Here is a 23,842-nt window from a genome sequence, read left to right on the forward strand (position 1 = left end):
AAAGCAATTGCAGGAGGACATGAAAATAAAAAATAGGAAGTAGAAATAAAATCAAAGCAATGCAGAGTTATTTCAGTGTTGAAGTAAAGTTTGGCTTAGCTTTAGGGTGAAGGTTCAGTTCTGATTGTATCTAGAGTAGTTTCCTTTCTTTAAATTGTCTAGTGCCCTCACACAGTTATAGATATGCAAAGAAAATTTGTGTTTCCACATTATTTTAATATTGTTTATGAGACTTTAGGATTCCTTGCTCTTCCAGATCTACAGCCAAGAATCATGTGGCAGGGAAGGGGAAGAGTTTTAAATATTTACTGAACAGAAAGCTATATATATAGAGCCTTCTGTTAATTTTTGTTTCATTTAGTGCAGGTGCTAAAAGGTTAATAGCTACCCTATCACATCTATTGTATCAGGAGATTCTTTTCTAACCTAAAGCAATGTTAATTTCCATTTAAGGAAGAATGTCTGCAGGGGCCAGTGGTATTTACTAACTGCGCCTGTAAAAACATTCCTTTTCACCCTCAGATGCTCACTCAGCCTTCTGTTTTCCAAGCGACGTTATTACAGGCTTTAGCTTGTAGTCTGAGACATTAAAAGCATGTTTTAATAACGTGAACAGCAGAATCCTCATTCCTGACTCCTCCTCGGATACTTCTTTACTTGCTTTCCTCTGGTTTGGATTGGGCTATAAGTGTAGCAATGGCTGTGGGATTTATTTTGTTGTTTTTGCGTGTGTGTGTCCTCCTGCTAACAACATGAAGATCCCCACTGGATGAATTAATTTATATTTGAAAGGTTTTTTTAATCATTAAGATTCTTTAAATCAAGAGAAAAAAGTCTGGTTTTAACTATCATTTGGCTGTGATGGGTACTTATACGAGACAAATTGAATGGAATCCCACTTCCAGTGTTGTCATCTCATATGAATTCCTCTCCTTGTCCTCTTTGGTCAGAGTGACAGGCTGTCAGGCTGGGCACAGCAATGGCTCAGGGCTGCTCCATGGTAACAGAGTGAATGCTTCTACCCTGTGGTACCTACAGGATGCATGTAATTGTTTACCTTTCTTTCACTGAGGAATGGTAAAGCTTGAATTACCTTGTGTTTACCACAGTTTGGTCTACAGAAAACAATGCATGTGAACAGTTGCCATGGTGAACACGATGCATGTTAATTTTGCATCAGTCTTAACCTTAACCTCCTGCTTTCATTACACTCAATAGAAGGGGGAGAAGGGGTGTAGCCCTTCTATTCTGTGCCTCAGCAAGAGAGACCCTTGCCAGTGCCTTGGGTCTCGAGCACAGAGCAAATCCATGTCACCTTGTAGCAAAGTTTCCCAGTCACCAGTAGTGGGCAGATTTCTGAGTATTTCAGAAGAGAGGACTTTACCCAATATTCCTATTTTGAAGTTGAGAAATGCATGTTACAGCTGATGTTACAAATCAAGATAATAAATGCTTTATAAGCTGAAATCTTCATGATTTGCTTGAGCTGTCTGGTCTAAAAAGGTAGATGGAGTGGCATACAGATAATTGATTGCTGAAGACCTGACCAAGGCTTACACTACGCAAGTAACTCTGTAGCTAAAAAAACCCAAAACTTTACCAGTCACTGAACAATTAAAATAACAGTAATGGAAAATTGCCTTTTTTGTATAAACTCGGTACTTGTGAATATGAGCTTTTATTTATCCATCATTTTCCCTGCTTTATTTATTCTTGCTTAGTTCTGGTTTGATTTCCTGTAGAAATAGCATTGCTCTCTTACGCAATGAGTTACAGTACTGTATGGTTCCAGTGAGTGCAGTTGTTTTGAACCAACTGTGTGACGTGACTCATTCCTCCCATTATGATCCTATACTATGATTTCCTCACACCTGGATGGATTTGGTTTTGTGTCTATGCATGTTGTTCTCTGTTCTGAGGTCATCATATTCAAATGCTACTTTTGTACTAAGGTACTTGAACTTCTTGGTACTGTTTTGTGAACTTAGTGTGCACATGAAATACTCTTAGTGGCAAAGTCTTGTCTATTTGCATGTTCCCACCCTGAAGTCCTAGTTTTTCTTACCTACTAGAAGTGGAGTATGCCCAGCTCTGTCTTAGGCCTGGTAATCAAAATACAAAATTTTTGGATGTATGTTGCAGGGGAAATTAGGCAGCCCACTCTGACAGTGACAGAAAGACCACAAAAAATAAGTACCTTGTGTAGTTTTGCTTCTCAGACCAATTGAAACAGATGTGTCCTTTGTTTGCTTGCTTACTTTTGCTGCTGTAATATGTTTACTTGAGTAGCTCCCTCTCACCAGGAATCAGCTACATGTTCTTTCTGTGAGCCTTTCCCACAGCTCTTTCTGTCTCCCACGCTTTCTCCTCCTCACTCCCAAGTCAATACCATAGTTCCCTTAGTTCCTCACAGAGCTTCTGAATGGGAAGAGTCAAACACCTGCTGAGCTGGCTCAGGCCTGTATACAGTGCTGACTGCTTAGGTGGAAGGGTAACTGCCTGTTTTGTCTAGTCCTTGAATTACTGTGGCAACTAATCTGCATATTTCACTTGTAGCAAACTTGAATTAACCCCCTCACACTTGTGCAACTTTCATATCTTAGAGAATCTATTACTAAATATTAATTACTGTCTGGAACACAACATGCATGCACCCCGCAGCACCAGTGCCTTCAAAAAGATACTGGTACAAAAGAGCTGTGATTTCTGAGCAGTTTCCATAAGAAGCAAGGGTACAAGTGGAGGTAGCAGGAGACTCTTATGCTGTTAGCATGCAAGATTGCACTGTGAGAACCTGGACTGGATTTCGTTCAAGATCCTTGGACATGGATATATTTATTAAAAAAGTGTTGGCAAGGCCCCTGAGGAAGAGGACTTCCCTCCAAATACAGAGCTAAAGAGTGATTTTGGAAGTCTGGGTTTGGAAACAGCTTCACAGAGTTGTCACTAGGTTTAGTTGTCACTAGGTATAAGGTGTTTTTCCAAGAAATAGTTACAGTATTGACTACAGCAACAACTTCAAACTTTTTTGATCTTACCTGGTTATATCTGTCCTAGGGAGGCTTCAGTACCACAGATGTGTTTTGTCTGCCTGCAGAGTTTCAATCGGTGCTGTCTATTCCTGACAACAGTGCTGGGTCCATCAAAAGTGCTTGTTTATTGCCTTAAAAATCAAATTTAAACATTTCTTTCATCCCGATAAGTGCTTATCCTCTTTGAAGTGCTTTTTCAGTACTACTTCTCCCTTTCTGCTCCACAGCTGAATGTAGAGTTCATCTCTGTCTGGTTAGTACACTTTCTTGTATTAGGAGTCAAAAGAAGCATCTGGGAAAGCAGAAAATCTGATTGATATTTTTATCAGTTTTTCTGTAGATTGAGAAGATCTCACTCCTAAATGAGAAGTGTAGTACAATTCTCAGAAAAGCATTGTGCCAAAGTTTTCTTTTTCCCTTTGGGATTGGTTCTGAGTCTGTTGTCCTGGCTTGCCCGTGCTCAGTTGGTTTTCATCAGCCTTTTTGCCTTTGTTTATTTTGACCAATCCCACACCCACTGTATGTAAACATTCGATGAGATTTAGTGAGTAGAATAAGAAAAATGACAACTAGCCCATTAGGCAAGAGAGCAGAATCCTATGAAGGCACTGCATTAAAAAATAATAATTAAATGCAACTTGATATTCAGACAGTAGAAATAGCTACAAACTGCATGCTTTAGGGGATAGGGTAGTCAGAAATACAGTTCCACTGATTAACCTGTTTGCTGCTCTCCTTTTGGAACATTCTTCAAGTACTGATCTCATCTTTATTTCTTCTCATAAGCACCACAGATGTACTAGGGAAGAGAACATTTTTTTGTGTTATAGGCTCACATTAAAATGAATAATTCTGTTTTGAAAATAGTGTGGTAATCTTCTCCAAGATTTTTTTCTCTACCTGTTTCTATGTCTTTAAAGAGAAGGGTGCTCAGTCTGTATGGTCTTTTTCTACCTGACAATACATCTTTCTCTCTTTTGGAGCAGTGTTTGTTTGCTAAGTTTTGTCAGAAACACGTGGCAGTGAAAGTCAGAATGATGATGATTACAGACATCTTTACTGCATTATCTGTTGTTTAAGTGGCTGTTGTTCAGCCATTGTTTACATGCCCTCTAATACCAACATCTCCTAAAATCTTACCTAATACAGGAGCAAGTTTAATAGAAAAAACAGTGTAGACAGGCATCAAGTGTGTAAACTATCACTTGTTTTCTATACATCCAGGATGAATTCTTGTCTGCTCTTGCAGTCTATGATTGTTGTTTCCTGATATCTGTGGCATGACGCAAACTGATAAATATTTCTTCTGTGAACAGTGCAAATATTTTTAACCAATTTTTTTTTTTTTTTTTTCCCCCCCTGGCTGAACCAGATGAACTTTTACCAAATTTCTTCTGCTCAGCCACTGGTTTGCCATCTTTGTTTCAGATAGGATGCAGCATTTAAGAATCTTAATTAGAGGGTTAATGAGACTGGTTTGGTGACTGACTCCACTTCTGTGTGTGTGTGATTTTGGGAAACATTTCTGTAACTTTTAGATTCATATGTTCAACACTGTTAGTGATTTCTGTGTACAGAATGTAGTTTTAATTAACTCTATACCAGAAGTCAGCCATCAGTAGAGGAGGGAAAAGACATGTTGTTACTAGCAAAACAGAAGGAAGGAGCAGTGTGCAAAACTTGAATGAGGAGTGGGATTTTTAATTTCACTCTTTCAGCACACAGAGATATGCTATATAAGGACCCTATAATTTTGGAAGTCGGGTGTCCTGGAATTGCCTGTAGATCATATGAACAGCATTAGGAGAATTTGGCTGGTTTTTTCTTAGACCCTTTATTTGATGGTGATTTACATTTTCTTTTTAAGAGCACGGGATTGTGACTTCTTCTGGATGAATCACTATTCTATTCATATAATAATTTCCCTATGGAACAGGTGTAAGCAGTTTGATGTCATTGCATAAGGAGCCTCAGTCATTGTTGCTGCTCGATACTTCTGTTCCTAGGTGTTGATCCATCAGAAGGGCTCTAAAATGCTAACTGTGAGTTCAGGATTAAGTAGTTTGGTGCTTAATTCTGATAGTTTGCCAATCCATAATTTTTGTTGTGTCTCTCTCTTTTCTAGGAAGATTTTAATAATGCCAGATAGCTAGCTTGTCTTTTGCAAGACACATTTTCTTGTATCCCTGGAATTTTACTCTGTGACTTTAATGTCGTGTACTAAGTAGTTAAATTAAGCATATCCACCAATCATTCTCGACAAGCCTTGTGATAAAGGATTTTTCAGTGATTAGTTTAAGTTAAACATTGGACTTTTGAACTCATTCTTGTGGTATGTTTGAAAACACTTGTGACCAAACAGTGTATTTTGATGAGTAATAAACTGCAAACATTGCTGCTTTTTGTTATTGTAATGAGGGATAATTGACATTCTAGTGTTGATGCAGTTGATGTTTTGCATAAAGCTTTAAAAGTATTCAAAATACTTTGTTATTTTGCTCTTAATACAGACAAATATGTTGGGTTCTTTTCCAGAAACATTTCTAAGCGGATTTTGAGACTTTAAATTGTATTTGCTCTGGAATATAATTGAGTATACAAAGTAGGCACTTATAAATTCTTATTATGGGTGAGAAAAGGGTAGAGTTAAAAAAAAAAGGAAACGTGACTTATAATCAGGAATGCTGTGAATTTTGTAGAGCAAGATGTGCATTTCAGTGATCTCTAAGCGATGCTTGTGTTTTTGGATTGCTTTGTGGGCAGCGTGGTCAAGGATGAACAAATCCTATGGCTGCGTTCAGCTGTGCTCTGGCCCACCTGCTGGGCACTGACCCATTGTTGTTGTCTGGTCTCTTTTGATCTCAGATTCCAAAGATTCCTGGCTTTACTCCTCTTCTATGTTAAAAATCCATGCTTGTGATTATACTAATTGTTGATATTGGACTACACCAGGTAGAGACGTAGACTTCTGGAAGTGCACAAAAGCCATGCGGATGAGGTGTTGGATTTCAGTATCCTTATCTGGACTCTCTTAATGTGACAATTGAATTCTTATAAAAATAAAATCTTTTACTGGGTAATCCATAGAACTGTTTGTAGGTTTTAGATCCTAGGAATAACATTAGCTCTTTTCACCTCTATTGGAATGGTTTTCAACTTATGAAGAAAAGTACTCGAGCAAGTGAAATGTGATGAAAGACTTGCAAAATGAAAAAGATGCAATTTTTCCAATTATACTGTCATACTAGGAAAAGATTTTATTGCTCTAAACCTGTTTACTTAAATTTTTGGGTGCTGCCTGGACATTGTAATAAAAGTGTGTTACAGATAGGATTAAAATTAGTGTTTCAGAGGGGAAAAGTTATATAATCTTAAATCATAGAGGTTTGGGATTTTTGCTTGGTTTTGATGGGAGGTGTTGACAAGAATTTGATACTATGCAAAGAGGTAGGGAAGATGGTATTTAGCTGATATCAAAGTTGTGTATGGTAAAGCGAGGAAGCATTTGGTTCTCAGTGTTGCAGTAAGAAGAGTGATTTAGGGAAATGATGTGTAAAATAGCTGTCTTTTAGTTGCAGTTAATTTTCCAGGTTTTCTGAACAGTCAGCCAAAGGAAAGATAATGTTGAATCCTAAAATGTATGTTGCAGTAGTTAATTGGCTGGATAAGTTTTTTTCAGAGTTAAAAGCAATTCTTATATTTTGTCTTATATTTCTACTGTGGAAGCTTTTAGAAAATATTTACATTTAATAGAAACCTTTGCAGCTTTACAACATCTTGAGATGAAGTTGTGATAGTGCATTTTGAACTTTTTCTCAGCATGGGAAGTATCCTTGTGGTAAAATTGATTTTTTAAAATTGCGTTTTTTAATTGTTTGTAGTTGTTTCTGGGAAATGGGAAGACATCTCAATTTGTTTCCTCTTCTAGATTACTACCTTGGTTAAGCTAAGAAAACCCATCAAGATAACTGATGGTGATGTAGAGTTTCTGTTTATTGCCCAATATAAAGCGGAACATGGGGTTTTACCGAGAGTACGTATCTGCTTGCACATCTTGCTGTACTGGTTAAATATGGTATTATCTCAAGTGCTCATCATTTTCGAAAAGCTGATGTAGCACAACCATTTCTGGAGTTCTGTGAAATAAATCGTTTGAATGGGCTTGTATCTGGTCCAGGCAAAGTCAATTGAGCTAATTAAAACTGCTGAAACTAACCTGACTGACCTTTCATTGAAATGAACTGGGAAGCCCTCAGTTATGTGCTCGGCCAGCAGAACACCAAGGCAGGAGCAGGTTGGTGCAGGAAGGGGGATGGGAATAGGGACATTTTGACTCAGCACGATTTCTTGTGGCGAGAGCAGCTTGTGCGTGCTCGTAAATTGATCTGCATGTAGGAATATTGCTTCTTTCCAGGGAAGAAACAGTCCCTCCCCAACTTTGCTTGTTCTTAGCAATGCACAAATATTTATAGGAAGCAAACCAGTGAATCATTAGAAATGTTCTTTGTACAATGTCTCCTTAAACTGCAGGTTGTGGTGTGCTGGAATGTGGGGATATCTTTGTGGCTGTTTCTTTCCTCAGTCTGATTCTTTTGAAAGCATCTTATTCTGCTTGTATTTTCCATACTAGAGGTTTAAAGAAAAAATGTTTATACTGCAGCTTCAAACATTTACTGAAATGCTAGAAAACCTAAAGAATTTCTGTGGATTCCTTATATTAAGATCAGATGTGGGAATGTCACATTGAATATCTGCTGTACAAGACTCAAATGATTTTAATGGAAAATAAGAATCTGAAATGGTATGTGCCTAGTGGCAAAATAAAAAAGCAGAGGAAAGGGAACGGACAGAGAGAATTATATAATGGGTCACAATTACACCTTGGTGGTTACAAGTCCATTTCTCTGCTGTGCTGACAGAGAAAGTAATTGCTGCTTTTATGTCTTTTTCAATGATGTGAAACTAGTTTCACAGCAAAATGCAGTATTTGAGAGAGCCTGCAACATGAGCAACAGAGTAATCCAGCTGATTGAAATGTCTTGTGGGTAAGGCAGTTTCAGCTGCTGGGCAGTTTGAAAGAACCCAGTTTTTAAAGTGTGTAACAAGACTTTAAACATTTATAATTTTTTCAATAATAATGTATCAACTGAAATGTGGTTTTATTGATTTTTATTATTCTAAAAGTTAGAACATAAATGGCGATAATACTAGCAATCAATAAGTGAAGATGAAGTGCATAAAGCAGGATGTTTTCAATAAGAAAGCTTACTTCGTCATGAGTCAAAAAAGTGGAGTTCCTTATTAAGGCTAATGGTTATTGAAGCAAAACTTAATAACTTACTAGAAAGCAGTAAAAGGTTTAAATTATGTAGTTGTTACCATGTTGACTTGTGCTCAGCCTGCATTTCGTAAACATTGTGTAAATTGGTGTGTCTACGTGTTTGGAAGGAGAACGTAACCTTTGTGTTTGGGAAACCACAGGCTCTGCCAATGACTAGGCATCTGCTTTAGGGCAGGAAGGCCTTGGCAGCCCAGGCCAAATATGCCATGTCAGCCACAGATGGTGACTCTCCTGTGCTTGTGACTCTACCACCTCATATCTTACAAGTAATAAAAGCCTGGTGCTCCTCTGGTTCTAACCACTCAAACTTGTGCTGGTGTCAGCTGGCATGGCACCTACTCCAGTGAAGGGAACTGGAGTGGGGAGCAAGCCCCAGTAGCCTTTAAAACGGAGGTTATATATTCTGAATTAGATTTACATAAGCTGTTTAATCAACTGTCCCATGCGTGGGAAGAAGGCCTTTAACTTTGGAAGTATGGATTGTTTGGGGTGATTGAACACCTTTCGATGGTACTGATATGCAGACTTGGTGATCTTGGACCTTCCTGAGAAGGAAGGAAGGGGTGGGAATGGACATTGCTGGCAAATCCTAACTGAAATGTTTAGTTTAAAACTATGTGGCTAGAACTTTCATACCAGATTTTGTTCCTGTCCAAAATTGCTAAAAGAATAGTTAGTAACAGGTGATCTTATATTAAAAGAGAGAAGAACATTCTTCATTACAGATGTAATTGTATTCAGAGAAAAATATTTCTGTGGAATGCTCATGGTCTCTGGAAAGCTTATGAGAAGCATGTATCTGAAGGGGAGAATTTGTGGAGAAAGGTACACTTGTCTACTTAGTCACTACTAAGACTTTTTCCCCGACAACATTGATATTTGAGCTTCATTTTTCTCTTTAAAGAATGTTGTTCCTTGAAAATGCAAAGTTATTTTGAGGTGTGTGAAGATTACTAGTCTCTTCTGTCTTGAGTCGGATTTCTCCTATGCATTCTAGAGGCTGTCTTCCAAGCTAATGTGAAACATTCTCTTTCCTTTGCGTTTATCTGGGATTTCCATTCACTATTACGGCAACTTGGAGACTGGAAGAACAATCTGAAAGTGTTCTTGTTTCTTGAACACAGTATCATTCTTCAAGCATTCTTCATCAGCATGACATTAGTTATAATTTATATGATATCTTCTGTGTGCCTCGTAGTTCTTTCTGAACAAGGCTGGCTTTGTAAGAGGTGAAGATCACTCCATTTCTCGTTGCCATAGGGCCTGATTATTTCTTAATTGTGTCACTTCATAATGGATTAATACGAAAATGGGATAAATTAGGACCTAAGTTTATGTTATCAAATTGTTTAAGTTTTACAGTTTATAAAAGGTAGAGGATGTTGATTTAAAGATAATTTCCTAGAATGTGCCATGACAGTGTTTTTTAAACGCCTTGTTATAAATGGACGCAAAAGAATTAAATATTTGTAATTATTTTATTATAAAAACTCATTGAAAGTGTTTTTGAATGTGTAATGATTCAGCTGTAATAATCTTCTAAGTATGCCTTTCTAAGTGATAGGAGAATGTCTGCATCAGTTACATTGAAAGATTGGTTAGAAGTAGACTGGTGAAATTGCATTAGTGTTGCTGTCATGAGTGCTGCTGTGGAGAGTTTAAATGGCTTTTATTCAGGTTCACTTGTGGAACCATATCCCTTTCTGGTTTGTCAGTTTTCTAGCACCAGGTTTTGTATCACCACAATGTTTGCTTTGGAGGAGCTGGAGTTAGTTTTTGATATACTAGTGCTATTTTCAGCTAGCAAATAACACTGGTTTTATATTTAAAGATACTGTATTCCAGCATTCTCACTATATGCTTTTGACTAGTTTTGTGTCCTCTGTGTAAGATGATGACAGAGATTGTCAATATCTGGGTCTCAGAATAGTGACTTTTGGTTTTTTGTGCATTACAAATTTCAACGGAAATAATTTGACATTCATCTTTGTTCTCTGCTAGTCCTGTTTTCTGTTTCTCAAGGTACTGTACATTAATCTAGAAGCTTTTTCTGATGTCTTAAACTGATCAGTTCCCTGTGTTTCTGTAACACGGTTTCACACATCTCTTGTTCTAATGTATGGTGCTGGTAAACAGCTTGTGATGTCATGGTCAGGGTTTTGGGGTTTTTTTGAGCTTTGTCTGCTTCAAGTTGGTCTTCTAACCATAAGATTGTTTTTGGTTTTTTTTTTTTTCTTCTGTAAATTTGTGGACATTAAATTAATAGACTGATCTAGACATAGCTGACTTAGCCCAAAGCTGGTTGAGTATTCACATTTCTACCCTGGCACTAACATAGCTTTGAGCTAGAACAGAGGCAGTAATACTGATTATTTATTTTTTTGTTTACTTGCCTACTTACTTTTCCTGTCTCTGCCTGACAGCAGTCAGTGTTTTAGAAACTTAATCCTTTCAAAGCAAGTATTTCAGCAAATCTAGTATGAAACATTAGTGTTGAAGAGTCAAAACATTATATATGTTAACTGTTAGTGATTAATGACTGTCCAATTAAGTTAAAAATTACTGATTTTCAGTGGTCAATTTTTAAAGACAAAATGAAAACCAAGGAGAGCAAAATTAAGATGGGTGATTGAGACTGATACTTCAGCCTCAATAGATGCCACTATGTCAAAAAGATCAGCTGTTGAGTGAAGAGTACAATTAACTCTTTTTTTTTTTTTTTTTTTCTTTTCTGGATTTCCTCAAAATCTCTAATGGGTAGAGATTCCATATGGCAAACAGGGTTGTAGAATCATTCAAATGGAAGGAACTTCAGGTATAGTCTGAGCTCCTGCTCACAGCAGGATTAGCACTGAACTTGCACAGCATTGTCTAAACCTTTATCAAATTGGATCTTGTTTTGATTATTTCTTACTTTTGTGATGAAGAAAAAGCTGTTAGTTGGAAAGAAAAGCATTTAAACATTAAACTTCACTGAAATATGAAATTAATATTTGAAAATATTCACTGATGCATTAATTTTGTGAAATGTGGAAAGCATGTGAAGCAACATACAAAGACTATAACTGATAACTAAATATTTTTCATTTTAGAGCCTTGATGAGTATGAAGATGATGAAGCAGGGCAGAAGGAACGAAAGAAAGAGGATGCTATTACTCAACAGAATACGATACAAAATGAGAGTTCCAGTGCAGATACCTCTGGCTCATACTTACTCCAGGTGGGATCTTAACATTGTTCGTTTTGGTATTTTACTCAGATTTAAAACTCATATGCCTTCTTCTTTGTCTTTCATAATAGTAGATTATACCCTACATGAAAAAACCCTGAAGTTCAGGAGTTGACACATTACTGAAAGCAGAGTATGAGGTTGCATTCCTCAAACGTAACACTACTGAGGTGAAGATTCTGGCAATAGAATCTTCTCTTTCTGTAGAGGCATTGAAGGTAATAGTTTTGATGTTTGTCGTAGAACTAACTATTCAGTGAGGGGAAGAGAAACTGGGATAAAAATTACTCAAGTGAAAAATACTGACAGGTTTAGAATATTCAATTAACTGGAGGTAGACTTTTAAATCAGGACACACTATCCTAATTTATTTTGTCAATTAACTTCTAATTACTGATTCTGGGATTGAAAGCAACACGCAAACACCTAGGGAAAACACCCCTTGCCTCTGTGAAACCTTTTCTCTCTTTTTATTGCTCTCCAGTCCCCTGAACACACTCATTCCTGCAGTCCTTTCCCTCTGACATCAAAACATTGCCAATTATGCCCAGTACACCCCTCCTTCATACTGTACCACCTGTGGCAAATGTTCTGTCTCCTTCCTGAGTGCCCTAAGTCTCTTTAAGCAGTCTTGTTTCTCCTTCTGTTACCTAACAGCATGTACAAACCCAGCTGTACAAACTGAGGCCATCCAGCCCAACAGAGGCAACAGGACATGCACAGGGAGGAAAACATGCAAACAAACCAACCATGTGGTGATCATGGGTAGTTTTCTAACCACCCATAAAGACAGGGGGCATGTCTGGATTGGTGGATCTTGATGCACTTTCCTTCTAAAATTTTGCCCAGTCTTTTACATGCTCATGGTTGCTTTTAACATTGAGAAGAGCCTGGGGCAGAGAAGTCTACAGCTTAATTACCTGGAATGTCAAGATCAGTCTCCTTTTGCTGAAGTTGAATCTGTCATTTTCCATCTGTTTTGATATGATTTCAGCAAGATGTCCTAGTGGAGGACATGGGGAACTGCTTCCTCTTTATGTAACTGAGTGCTGCAGAGAGAGGATGGCTTCTCTCAGCTGCCTGTTCCCTAGGCTGAAGAATTCTATTTTACTTGGTTGTTTCTCATATAGGAGTTACTCAGTAATGTTCTATACTTTCCAGTTTGACTCTGTTTTGTTTGGTACCCAAAACCAGAACCAATAAAACATTCAGTACAGCATGCAGTCCTAGAGTGGTTTAGTGGTGGGGTTTGTTTTTTCTCAGTTTCTTTCCTAATAACTCCTGATGCCTGTCTATTTGTCTCCTGAGCACTGAATTTACTGTTTATGTTGTGTATGCCTAATCAAAAGTAACATTTTGGAGTTATCTGTGAATGAGAATAACAAGGTCAGAGGTTGATGCCTGTGTAAATTTAGAAACATGTTCACCTTTTGTTTCACTTATGTACACTATGCTTATGTACATTAAATTTAATCTCCTGTTTTACCTTCCAGTCACTCCCAGTAAAGGAGTCCTGCATGTTTTTACAGTTGATCTGTATCTTTTCTGTTCTCAATAGCATCTGTGGACATCTCCTCCCCAAATACAGGTTCCAGCACAGGTTCCTGTGACACTCCTTGGTTGGTTTTTCCATCCACTGTGAAAGCTGACCATCAGGGTCCACCATTATTTCCTGCCTTTTCACCAGTGATTTATTCACAAAAGGACATTTGCTTTTATTCTAAGAGATTACTTTCTTTAAGAGTCTTTAGAGGGTGTCTTTGAAATGCACTATGCTGTCAATCAAATTTCTGTCCTGGACATGTTTCTATAACTTAAAAGAGCTGTATTAGATTTGTGAAGTGCAACTATTCCACAAATGCCCTGGTGACTCTTCAACATGGTATCATATTTACTCAGTTATTCCCTAATTGCTCTAGATTTAGTAGCAATACTTTATCCAATATAAATATCAAGTTTACTCTTCTGTAGTTCTCTGTTTGTTTCAGAATCTTCTTGAGGATGATGTTTAGGTTACCCGGTGGTACTAGGGCAGTTTTATATTTTAGAGAAGTGATATTTTAAATTTTAAATTTTTTAGAGAAGTTATATTTGATGTCAAGTAGTAGCTATTACATTTTTCAGTACCATCCATAGTTTCGTCAAAGCTCAAGGAGTAAAATAACTGTATAATTCTGGCAGGTAACATTTTAAAATTTATTTTATTAATTTGTTTTCACATTCTAACAGTGCTTCTGCTGTAAATAGGCCCGTCTCCAGAGGGAGTGCTCTGATGTGACACTCTTACCATTCTTTTCCCTGGTGAACATCAACAAAAATATTTCTGCAAAGCAACTGTCTCCTCTGAGTATGCCTCATATAACCGGATCTGTTGTCTTTGCAGATTCGTCAGGAGTCATCATTCTGAAAAGTTTTTATGCTTTTTTCCAAGTTGTTTGTTAGACTTCTTACAGTGTTCACTCTGTTTTCACTTCTTCAGCTGATATTCCAAAAGTTGTCATTTTTAGTTTCCCCTAGTGGAATTACTGTATAATATTTTGGCTATATTCCCATGCCCTCTTTTTTCCATCCATATTTTCTATTCTTCTTGACCAGCAATCTCAGTTTTTATTTACCAAACTGTCTGTATTAATTGTATCCTACATGTTTCCAAGTTTGTCATCTCTGTATTCCAACAGGCACTACTTATTTGTTGACAGAGCACAGCAGGAGTGTCCTGTTACTGACAGTACAGAAGAGAGTTCTGGGTTTTGGATTGGGCAAAGGCCCAGGGTGGGACATGTACAGAACAGGTGGAACCTTAGAAAGTTGTAGCCACTGAGACTTAATCGGTTTATTACTGGGTCTGTCAACTCGCTTTTTATTAGAAGACTTAGAACTTGCCCATTTTGAACAGAATTTGACAGCAGTGTTATTTTGGCTTTGATTACTTAATTTCCTTCTGATTCTACTGTGTGCAAGACTAATAATCTTTTTAAAAGTAGAGCTTATGCTGTAGTTGTAAGAACTCATTTTAAGGTGCCATTGACTAATACATACTTTACTTCTGTGTACTAAGCAGAATAAATACTTTTCTGTAGTTACAGCTATTTTCCCCCCATTTTTCCATTCTTATTATCATTTAATGAAATTTGTAAATACGTAATTATTGTGAATATGATATTGACTTAATATTTGATGATGAAATGTGTTGCTGAATAAGGTTTTCTTTCCAATCCTTAATCTGATTTTTCAGTTCTGTTTTAATATTATCAGAGATGGCCGTTCTCATTTTCTCAGGCAATATGTACATTTTTTGAAAACTCTGGCTAAATTTTAAGTTCTTGATCCAAAGCACAGACATCCCAGGTTTGTTTAAGAATAGATCTAAAAATATAGCAGACTTGAGTATTTTCACTGAAGCAGAGCTATTTGACTGAAATCATCTTCTGAATTATTTTATATTGGCAATGTGGAAAATGGTAGGTCTGGCAATGTTACAAGCACTGAAAAACTATTAAAATCAAAGAATTTGTTACTTCACTTTAGCAAAAGAGAGTGTGGAAAGCCACACCTCACCAGGTGAATCAACATTAAATCCACTTCCAGACACAAGTGTTATATCTGGCTCTGACTTCTTGCTTGATTTTCCTCCTGTTCTTAGCTGCACTTCAGTTGTTCTAATCTTGTGAGTTGCAGAGCTGTGGGCTACTCTGGTGATGTGTATGGGGATGCAGACTGAGGGTGATAAGTCCTGTATCAGTAAGCTTAGAACTCTTACAAATGAGCTACAAATCTGCAATGCTAAGGACAAGCATAGTTAAAACTACTACTTAAAAGTTTCTTAAGTTTCTACTTTAACTGGAAATCTTTGGAGTCTGGTAATTGTAGAAATCTAACTCTTGTTTAGCAGAGATGGCAAAATTGAAAGTAGTGCAAAACTATTTGATAGCAATGTCTTCCTTGCAGGTGGATAGAAATGATATATTCAAAGTAGCGAACATTTCTTAATTGAAAATGGAGTTAGTATTTATGTGCTGTAAGGAAAGCTTGCATCAAAAAAACCTACAAGATGTGGCAGGAAAAAATAATTCGTTTAATGATGATTTATTTTTAAGTCTTTTAGAAGACTTGCTGCGTTCCAGAATGTGGAAAAGACATTACTATTAGCTAATACTCAAAGAACCCCTGCCAAAAACCAGCATATGCTAGGCTTTTGTATCAAAGCATTCAGGTTTACTGATACCATGGTTATGTGCCTCTTGGAATTCAGTTGTTTGTGGATCTGGCCTCCTAAAATATTCCCCAAATATGTGCCCTTCTTCATGTAATCTTGTGGCAGTAGGGTTAACATTGCCTGTGTGTCATGACAAAAGTAGTATCTGAGCATGGTAGCATGTTGTGATGTGTATGTCACCTTACGGTGTTCTTGGGAAATTGGAGAGCCAATTGGGAAGGCTGAGAAGATTAATTCAAAGCTAATGTAAAGCCTTGCAGTGGGAGACAAATGGATAGGTCCTCTATCCATTAAAACCTTCAAATTACAACTGGCTGCTTTTTGGCAGTTATGCTATAATAATACAGAAGTATCATTCTCAATACCTTGGAAAGAGTTTGAAATCGTTTGCTTTGTTATCTTTGATTCCTTTCTGCTTGCATTTTATTTCAAATGTTGTAGTGTCTGTAAATGCTAGTTGTGCACAGCACAGTGTACTGAATGAGTACACTGCAAAAAATTTATCAGCTGTGAATAGCTGACATTTGAGATATGGAAGTTGAGTAAATGTGTATTATCAAAAGCATCAAGAGACCAAAGGTGTTTGAGATCTTCAAAATTACTTTTGTCTTTGGCATGAGGGTGGGGTTTATTGTGTTCTAAGATGTGTGTTTTTCTCCTCACTGAGGACAAAAAGGGTCTTGCTAGATGAGCTGAATCCTCTCCTTTCCCTGGAAAACTTGAACCAAACATGTCAGGATGATTTTTGCTACTAACATAACATGGAAACAGGAATCAATAGAGTGAGAAATACTGATTTCTGTGCCTGTGAGCATGGTAAGAGGAAATTCTGAGTGACTTAGATAATGAACTTCAACCTCTGTGAAATTAATACTCCAAATCCTTCAAGTGAAAGGTAATGATTTATAAATACTAGAATGATTTAGAGTATCTTACTATAGAAAGGGAATGCTGATCTTTATTATTGTCATACAGAAGCAAAATTTGTCCAGTGTATTTCTTAATTCCATATTAAGAAATTGAAGATCATAACTATCGCAGTTACTATTATGTTTTGTATCTGTACTGATTTGCAAAGATCTCTGTGCAGTCATCTGCTAGAAACCTGCCTTGGTATTTGTAGTGCTGGTATGAAACTGGTGAGGGAATTTTCTTCTCAAGCATTATGAAGCCTGGGACCCCAGTATGAGACATGACTCACTCTTATTTTAAAGCCATGACAACTGTTTTGCTGTACCTAATTGCATATTATATATTGCTGCAAAGCGCAGGGCGTCATTCAAGATCCTTGCACTTCAGTTGGAAATAACAATCATTTTGTTCCAACCATTAACTTGCTTTGTGTATGCAATTGTAATGCACATTTCTTGGTCTCCCTGTAATGCTCTTAGAATCTATATGATCAAGAAATTAAGATCTTAAATCTTACAAAATTATTTTATACAAGATACAGCTTTGTGAGATACATTTTAGGCAGTTAAACATCCACACTGAATTGCAGTCACCAATACAGAATGGATTTGCTAGACAAAAAAATGTCACTTCATTTGTAGCACTTAGCCTTGTTAGACTGTAAGTTGTATTATATTCTTGCAGTAAGTACAAATTATGTGCATTAGCAGACAGGCTAAAGCTTGATCCTAGTACTGAATTCCTGTGGAGCTGTTAATCCAAGACAACGAAAGGCAAAGCTGCCCTAGTTTTCAGCTCGGAGCACTGACTTACATACACAATAGTATTGCCATGTCTTGGATTGCTCTCACTCCTCTCTGTAACAGCAATGCAGGTTTTTGTTCTCTCTAAGAGATTCTGATAGATGCTTGAATAATCATTCCGTTTGGTGTAGAAATTACCCAGGACCTTTGAAAGAATCCTTGTTGATTGGAAGTGAGGATGGGATGAAATGTCTACATAATCAGCATTAATGAAACAGTTATGAAATTGTGTCACAGTAGGTTGGGTTCATTGTATTAACTTCAGTAGTGAATAGGTTAGGTGGCTGGTGAAGTCATCTAAGCTTGATTTATTAACATGACCATTTAGTTATGCCTTGTGCATTTAGTTGTAAGTCATTCAAAAGCCTTTGAAAATTGGAGGAAAACCACATCAGATCTTTTTTTTAACCTTTTTTTATAAAAAGTCTTAATGTTTCACCAAAACATTGCAGGCACTTTCTAAAAGGAACATGGTCCAAAGATATTTCTACAGAAGTGTGGTTTGTAGTTCTGTTTGCTTAAATACTATTCTTTTCTTTAAATGTGACCTAACACATTGAAATTTTTGGAAGCAATGATATATATCAGTGTTACAAAACTATAAACGTTTAATAGAGGCACCTTATAAGCTTTGTTGAAAGCAGTTAATAAAGGTAAGGAAAAAAATTCCTTCTTAGCTTTGTGGCAAACTGTGAGAAATGCAGGGATCTGAATTTGTTACATGCATCTCCTTTCAGAATGACAGCTGAAAACATGCTTGACACAAGTTTCCCCAGAGTTTTGTACTTGAATCTTTTGCCAAGAATATACTGCCAAATAAGCCAGTCAACTCAAGTTGCACTTTTTTCCTATTTTGCCTCTTCTGGCTTTTCATTTTGCACAGCAGTGTAATGTCATACAACATCATTTTACAATTACTCTCATTATCCAAAGTATGTGGTAGTAATACACATGCCCATTCATACATGACCACAGCTTTTCAAAGGTGTCTGGCATCTAGGTTTCATGTAGTTCTTGCAAAGAAGAACTGTGCATGCATTCCAGAGTAATAATTCATCTTTTGTAAGTGTATTGCCGTGTTGTGCTTGATGTTAATTTCCATCCATAGAGAAAATGTGGTTGTGCTACACTATGCATGCCCAAATGTATTAAACATGTTTTCTTCTCAGCACTACATTTCTTTATATGTTAGGCCAGGAATTATTTTGCATAATAACATGATTATAATATTGGTATTATTTTTAAAAGTAAGGAAGTAAATGGGATTAAAATACATAAATTAGGGTAACGTATGTTTGAGTTTGTGAAGTCATAAGTAATTCTGCCAAATCAGGTTGTATGATTCTAATATTTGAGAATTAACTACCGGGTAATACTCATCTTGGGTCTTCTATTTGTAAGTGGAGTGTGATGCACTTCACAGAGATGATATGAAAGTAGTCATTAGTATTCACAAAGCGTTTAAGCAATAATAGTGACTGCAGGCAGAAGAACTCAAGAGGAAATCCGACTATATGGCTAAAAGTGTTTGCATAAAAATTAGTTGAAAAGTATTCAAATTCAGTGTTGTTTAAGTATTAAAAGATCACTAATTTTTACAACATATTTCCTTAAGTCAGTTTTGTGTGTTTGCAGTGTTTTTAAAGTGACAATAGTTGGAGGAAATTTGCTGCCCTGTACAGGTCATGACATGAACCAGGTTTTTCAGTTACCATGGCTCCTGTGGTGTGGGAGACCCAGATGATTTCTGTGATCTGTGTAAGGAAAACAGGAACATAGGAATTTTGTGTTTTCATGGTCACACATGATCAGACAAATCACTCAAGTAATTTCTAGCAATATGGGCCTATATTCAGAGCAGTTTGAGTATGTTAATAACAGTAATTAAGGCACATGTCCATGTGGTGAAGAGCTAGCAAATGCAAAATACTGAACATTACTCACTGAGTACTGTTCCTTGTGTTCCACTTAGGAGATGTTGTGGAAAAATATGTCAGGAAGGGCAGTATCATGAGTTTGAATGAAAGTTGCATAAGTCTAGGACGTTCTGACCTGTTCTGAATTGGTTGAATTTGCAGTCTTGATTTGCTTTAAATGCGTTTTTTCTGTGTGTATTATTGGAGGCTGGAAAACCCCCCACTCTATATGGTAACTGTTTAATCATCAAGGTAACTTCTGACTTTAGGAGTAAAAATGTTGTATGGTGTTCTTGTCTGGTATAACTGGAGGCTTTGACTACACTCAAGGATTTGTTTTGAAAAAATTAGATTGCTAGTTTTTAGTTACATTGTATGGATTTGTGTTTTTAGTAGATTTCTCATGGGAATGAGCTATGTCAGAAGACACTGTTGTAGCAGCATGAGTTTTCTGCCAAAATCTTCCTCCTCTCCTGCCATGTGAGCAAATTTAGTATGTGTGTGTCTATTGGTATAGTGCTGCTGATCCATGCGTGTTCAGTGGGTTTTACTGTGCCAGAGGATCTGCACATGCTCAGCAAATCTGATTCAGCTGTATTGCACATGCACTATCCAATACTGCTGCTTTGGAAAGCGCTTTCAAGTGAAACTGTGGTCCTTTTTGCCCGTGAGAAATGAGGAAGCTGAGAGCTAGCAGTTACTAATGTGAGACCAAAGGGAAAGAGGGTGGCCGTAAATTGCCTATGAGCCATCTAAAGTTGCTTGGCTAGCAGCATGTAGCCTTGAGGATGCAGCTTGGGCATCCCTACTTTGAGTTGCCTGACTTCTGCTCTTGGAGGGAAATGCTGGTAACGACTATCAAGATCTGTCTTCTGACAACTGACCAAGAGGAGAAATCTTTCCATTTGTTTGTGGAAGGCATAATTTGTGTTCAGTGCTTGATCACTGTCAGCATAAATTTGATTACCTTTTATGGCAAACTTTGCTTTTCTTAGAAAGAAATAAAAAATTATTAAGGTTTTAACATTTGTGCTCAGTAAAGTTTAATTTAGTGGATAAGTGGCTTAAGCTTAAAATTTTGTTTGATGAATGCATTCACTCCCAGTAAATAAAGCTAAATGTACCCATGAAGTCTCTTAAAATTGAATATTTGATTTTGTGTGCCTGTGTATGTGTACGCAGCTATTTGTCACAGGACGTGCATGAAAACGAAAGCTGAATCAAGCCTATATCTGTGAAGACTTTTTGTTCTTACTTTAGATTCACAGTTGTGCCGAGGAACCTGCAGGGTTTTCAGCACTGCCTGCTCTTCAGGTAGTTTTTAGATCCTTATGCAGAGCAAGTGTGAAGCAAAGTGTGTAACTTATGATTAGTTACTTATTATTAGATTACTCTTCCTTGTAGTTTCTCTTAACTTTGATCCTTCTGCTAGGATTTCATTTTCTGGGACCTTTGTTTACTTTTATTCCATTTTTTTATTGTCTACAGATCTTGCTGCTATGTACTCAGCCTGTATGAACAGATACTTGTTTTGTTGGTGCCCTGTTTATTTCTTTCACTGTGGAGTTCATGAAGCTGTGCTCCAGAATTACACCAGCATTAGCTGTTGTCACACAGGTCTGGAGTCTTTTTTGTAACCTCTATACAGATGTAAGGAATAGGAAGCAGTTTCTCAAATGCCCAGCTAATGTTTTGAGCAGTCTAAAGGGGCCTCATGTAAAGGAATTTATTTTTTCTCCCCACCTGTTTTGTGTTTTGGACTGGCATGGCTTAAAGTCAGCTAGGTTACAGTGGGTATCTCCTCCCAGTCTTAATTTTTTTTTTGTGGGGAAAAAAGAAAAGTGATTCTGGAAGTATAATGATACACTGTAGCTGAGGTTTCTTTGGCAAGAAGAGTCTTTGAGCACGTACAAATTTATTGAAAAGGAGGATCTTCCTGACATATCTACTTGTACAAATAGATTTTACAACCTGCCTAATACCAAAAACTTCTGTAAGGTATGGTAATACTCCTGATTCCTGTATTTTTCTGCGCTTCTACTCTAGAGAGAGAATTTTATTTAATACTGCTTTCATGCCAGACGCAAGTCTGAAACCTAGGTAACAGTTCCGAGTACCTGCTGGGTGTGTACAGAGAGGGAGGAGGCTCTTTTCTGCGAGAACCAACATGGACCAAGTGGATCCCTGCTGCTGAGTGTCCTTGTGCCAGGTGGAGAGGGGAGACAACTTGCTTAGTATTGCAGAAAGATGAGCAGAAATGTATACTCTGCACAAATACACATAGGAATAGTTTCAGACATTTTGTAACATGTATCATACATTCATGTTATTAATACCAAGTTAGAGAATATCATAGCAGTAGTTACTCAGATGTTCTGGTGCGTTTGGAAGCTGCATATTCCAGTTCCATGGTGGTGGGAGGATGGCGGGGGTGGGAGAGCCTGCTTCTTCATCTCTACATCCTTGCAGTCTGGTGTAATTAATGTGGTGGCTCAGGAGGGAGGAAGAATCCATAATTCAGAGTTGTTTGGTGGAGACAGTCTGGCTGTGTTTATACTGTTAAAAGGTGCAAGACCTGGGTGTGAGCTCAACTGCTGCACTGCTGATAGTGCCTATGGCTTAATTATTAGCAACATTTTCTGGCATGGTTTTGGTTCATGCTACCTAATGCTCTCTTACGTCATACTCAGGGACTGTTTGAGGAATAATGTACCAGGAGCCAGTCCCTTTATATAATATGAACATCCCAGCACCAGTTTTGGCTGCCTGTGTAGTGCTACAAGGACATTACTAGCCTTTGCTAGCTCAAAAACAACTGCATACCTTTAATCAACACGTTGGGGTATGCAACACAGACCTAGGTTTCCGGCTCTGAAAACACTGCTTTGAGCTGTAGTTCAGCCCTTGGATGATTTCAGATACTTTTGTCTGAGGGGAGCCTACAGATTCTTACTTCTTAGGGATACCACATTGTTTTTCTGGTCATTTTTCCAGCTCTGCTTTTTCTGTGAGTCACTTGAGATCTAGTCAGGTTTTTTCAGCCTGATCTAATCAGCTCCTTCACAGCTTTTGTTCTGAGTGCCTAACTGCTTGTCCTGAACTCTTTTTCTGACTTGAGTGTTGAATATTGCTTGGGTATAGAAATAGAGAATAACGAGTAAAAGAAAAGCTCTGTTCATGTGTTTAAATGTGTGGTTTTGGTTTTCTTACTTCTGGGAGCTGTTTTCTTCTGACAGATGCTTAACTTACCTGGGAGTTACTTGTGTTACCTGCAGGTATTTCTTTAATTATTTTCTCTCACCTAGTGTCCTTCATAGATTTCTTCATAGGTATGAATTGAGGGTACTTACCTTTCTGTTAGAACTCTGATTGATTCCCTAGGTATCCTTGCAGTGTTTCTGCATGGCTGCCTGGCTCTGTGTGAACAGGTGGATGAGTCATAGCTGCCTTGGCTTGGCAAGGATAATATCTATCACTTGAACCCAGGCATTTTAGCACATCTCTTAGTTCTTGTTTGAAGTTCTATTAATTGCATATTACTTAAAGGTAGTGAATGAGGCTGTAAAAAATAATGTTAAGGTTCTCATAAGTGAGTGAACTGAGTTAAGGACATTGAACTTTTCCCTGACTGAAGTACGTTATTCCAGTCTGGTTTTCTTTATTTTTTTCAGTTCTTCCCTGCCGCACACCTCCCCTGTGTTTGGGGTTTAGCTCACTACACAGGCTGATCACTATGTGGGAATAAAATTTTCACTACTTCTTTCATTTTTTCCCATGTTCTTGTCTCCCTTTTTTTTTTTTTGAGAAAATTTTCATCTGTAATTAATAACGTGGTTTTTATTTCTTTACAAGTTATAAGTAATAATTTTGAAACCTCTGGAACATTGTAAACATATTATAGTCTTAATTTAAAAATATGTCTTATGTTTATCAATCAGCATGAAAACAATGTGCTACAATTTAACAGGAGAAGATATTACATAAAAATACTTTTATGTAAGCATTTAATATTTGTAATATAATGTCCCTTCCAGTCTTATAACCATTCATGCTTTCTTAACAGTTTTAGAAATAAAAGCTCATTTTTAGAATGTCTGCTTATAAAAGAGATTTATTGAGTGAGTAAAGAGTGTTTAAGGTCATCCCTAGGAAATCCACACAAGTCAAAAATACGGTGACTCTTGGAAATAGATGTAAAATCTTGGCAGATGGGAGGATAAGGGAAGGGGAAGGAGCCTAAGGTGGTTTTGTATGTACAAGTATTCTATTCAAGAAGAGATCTAGAAAATGCACAGTTATAAGAGGTGCAAGTAGTTGAATTAGAATTTCTGCTTGAACCTTATTGAAAGCATTTTGAGGGCTTCTGGAAAGAATGACTGGAGGTTTTTTCCC

At 37.2% G+C, this 23,842-nt stretch overlaps 1 protein-coding gene across 1 annotated transcript in view; it reads left to right on the forward strand.

Annotated features, from left to right (window-relative positions):
* PAWR (pro-apoptotic WT1 regulator) overlaps positions 1-23,842 on the forward strand; it is a 75,481-nt gene that overhangs the window by 27,836 nt on the left and 23,803 nt on the right. Inside the window, exon 2 of the mRNA XM_048301072.1 lies at positions 11,466-11,594. Coding sequence (XP_048157029.1) covers positions 11,466-11,594 — 129 coding nt within the window. The remainder of the gene's footprint in view (positions 1-11,465; positions 11,595-23,842) is intronic.

This window comes from Corvus hawaiiensis, chromosome 4 (assembly GCF_020740725.1).
Source record: "Corvus hawaiiensis isolate bCorHaw1 chromosome 4, bCorHaw1.pri.cur, whole genome shotgun sequence".
NCBI lineage: Eukaryota > Metazoa > Chordata > Aves > Passeriformes > Corvidae > Corvus > Corvus hawaiiensis.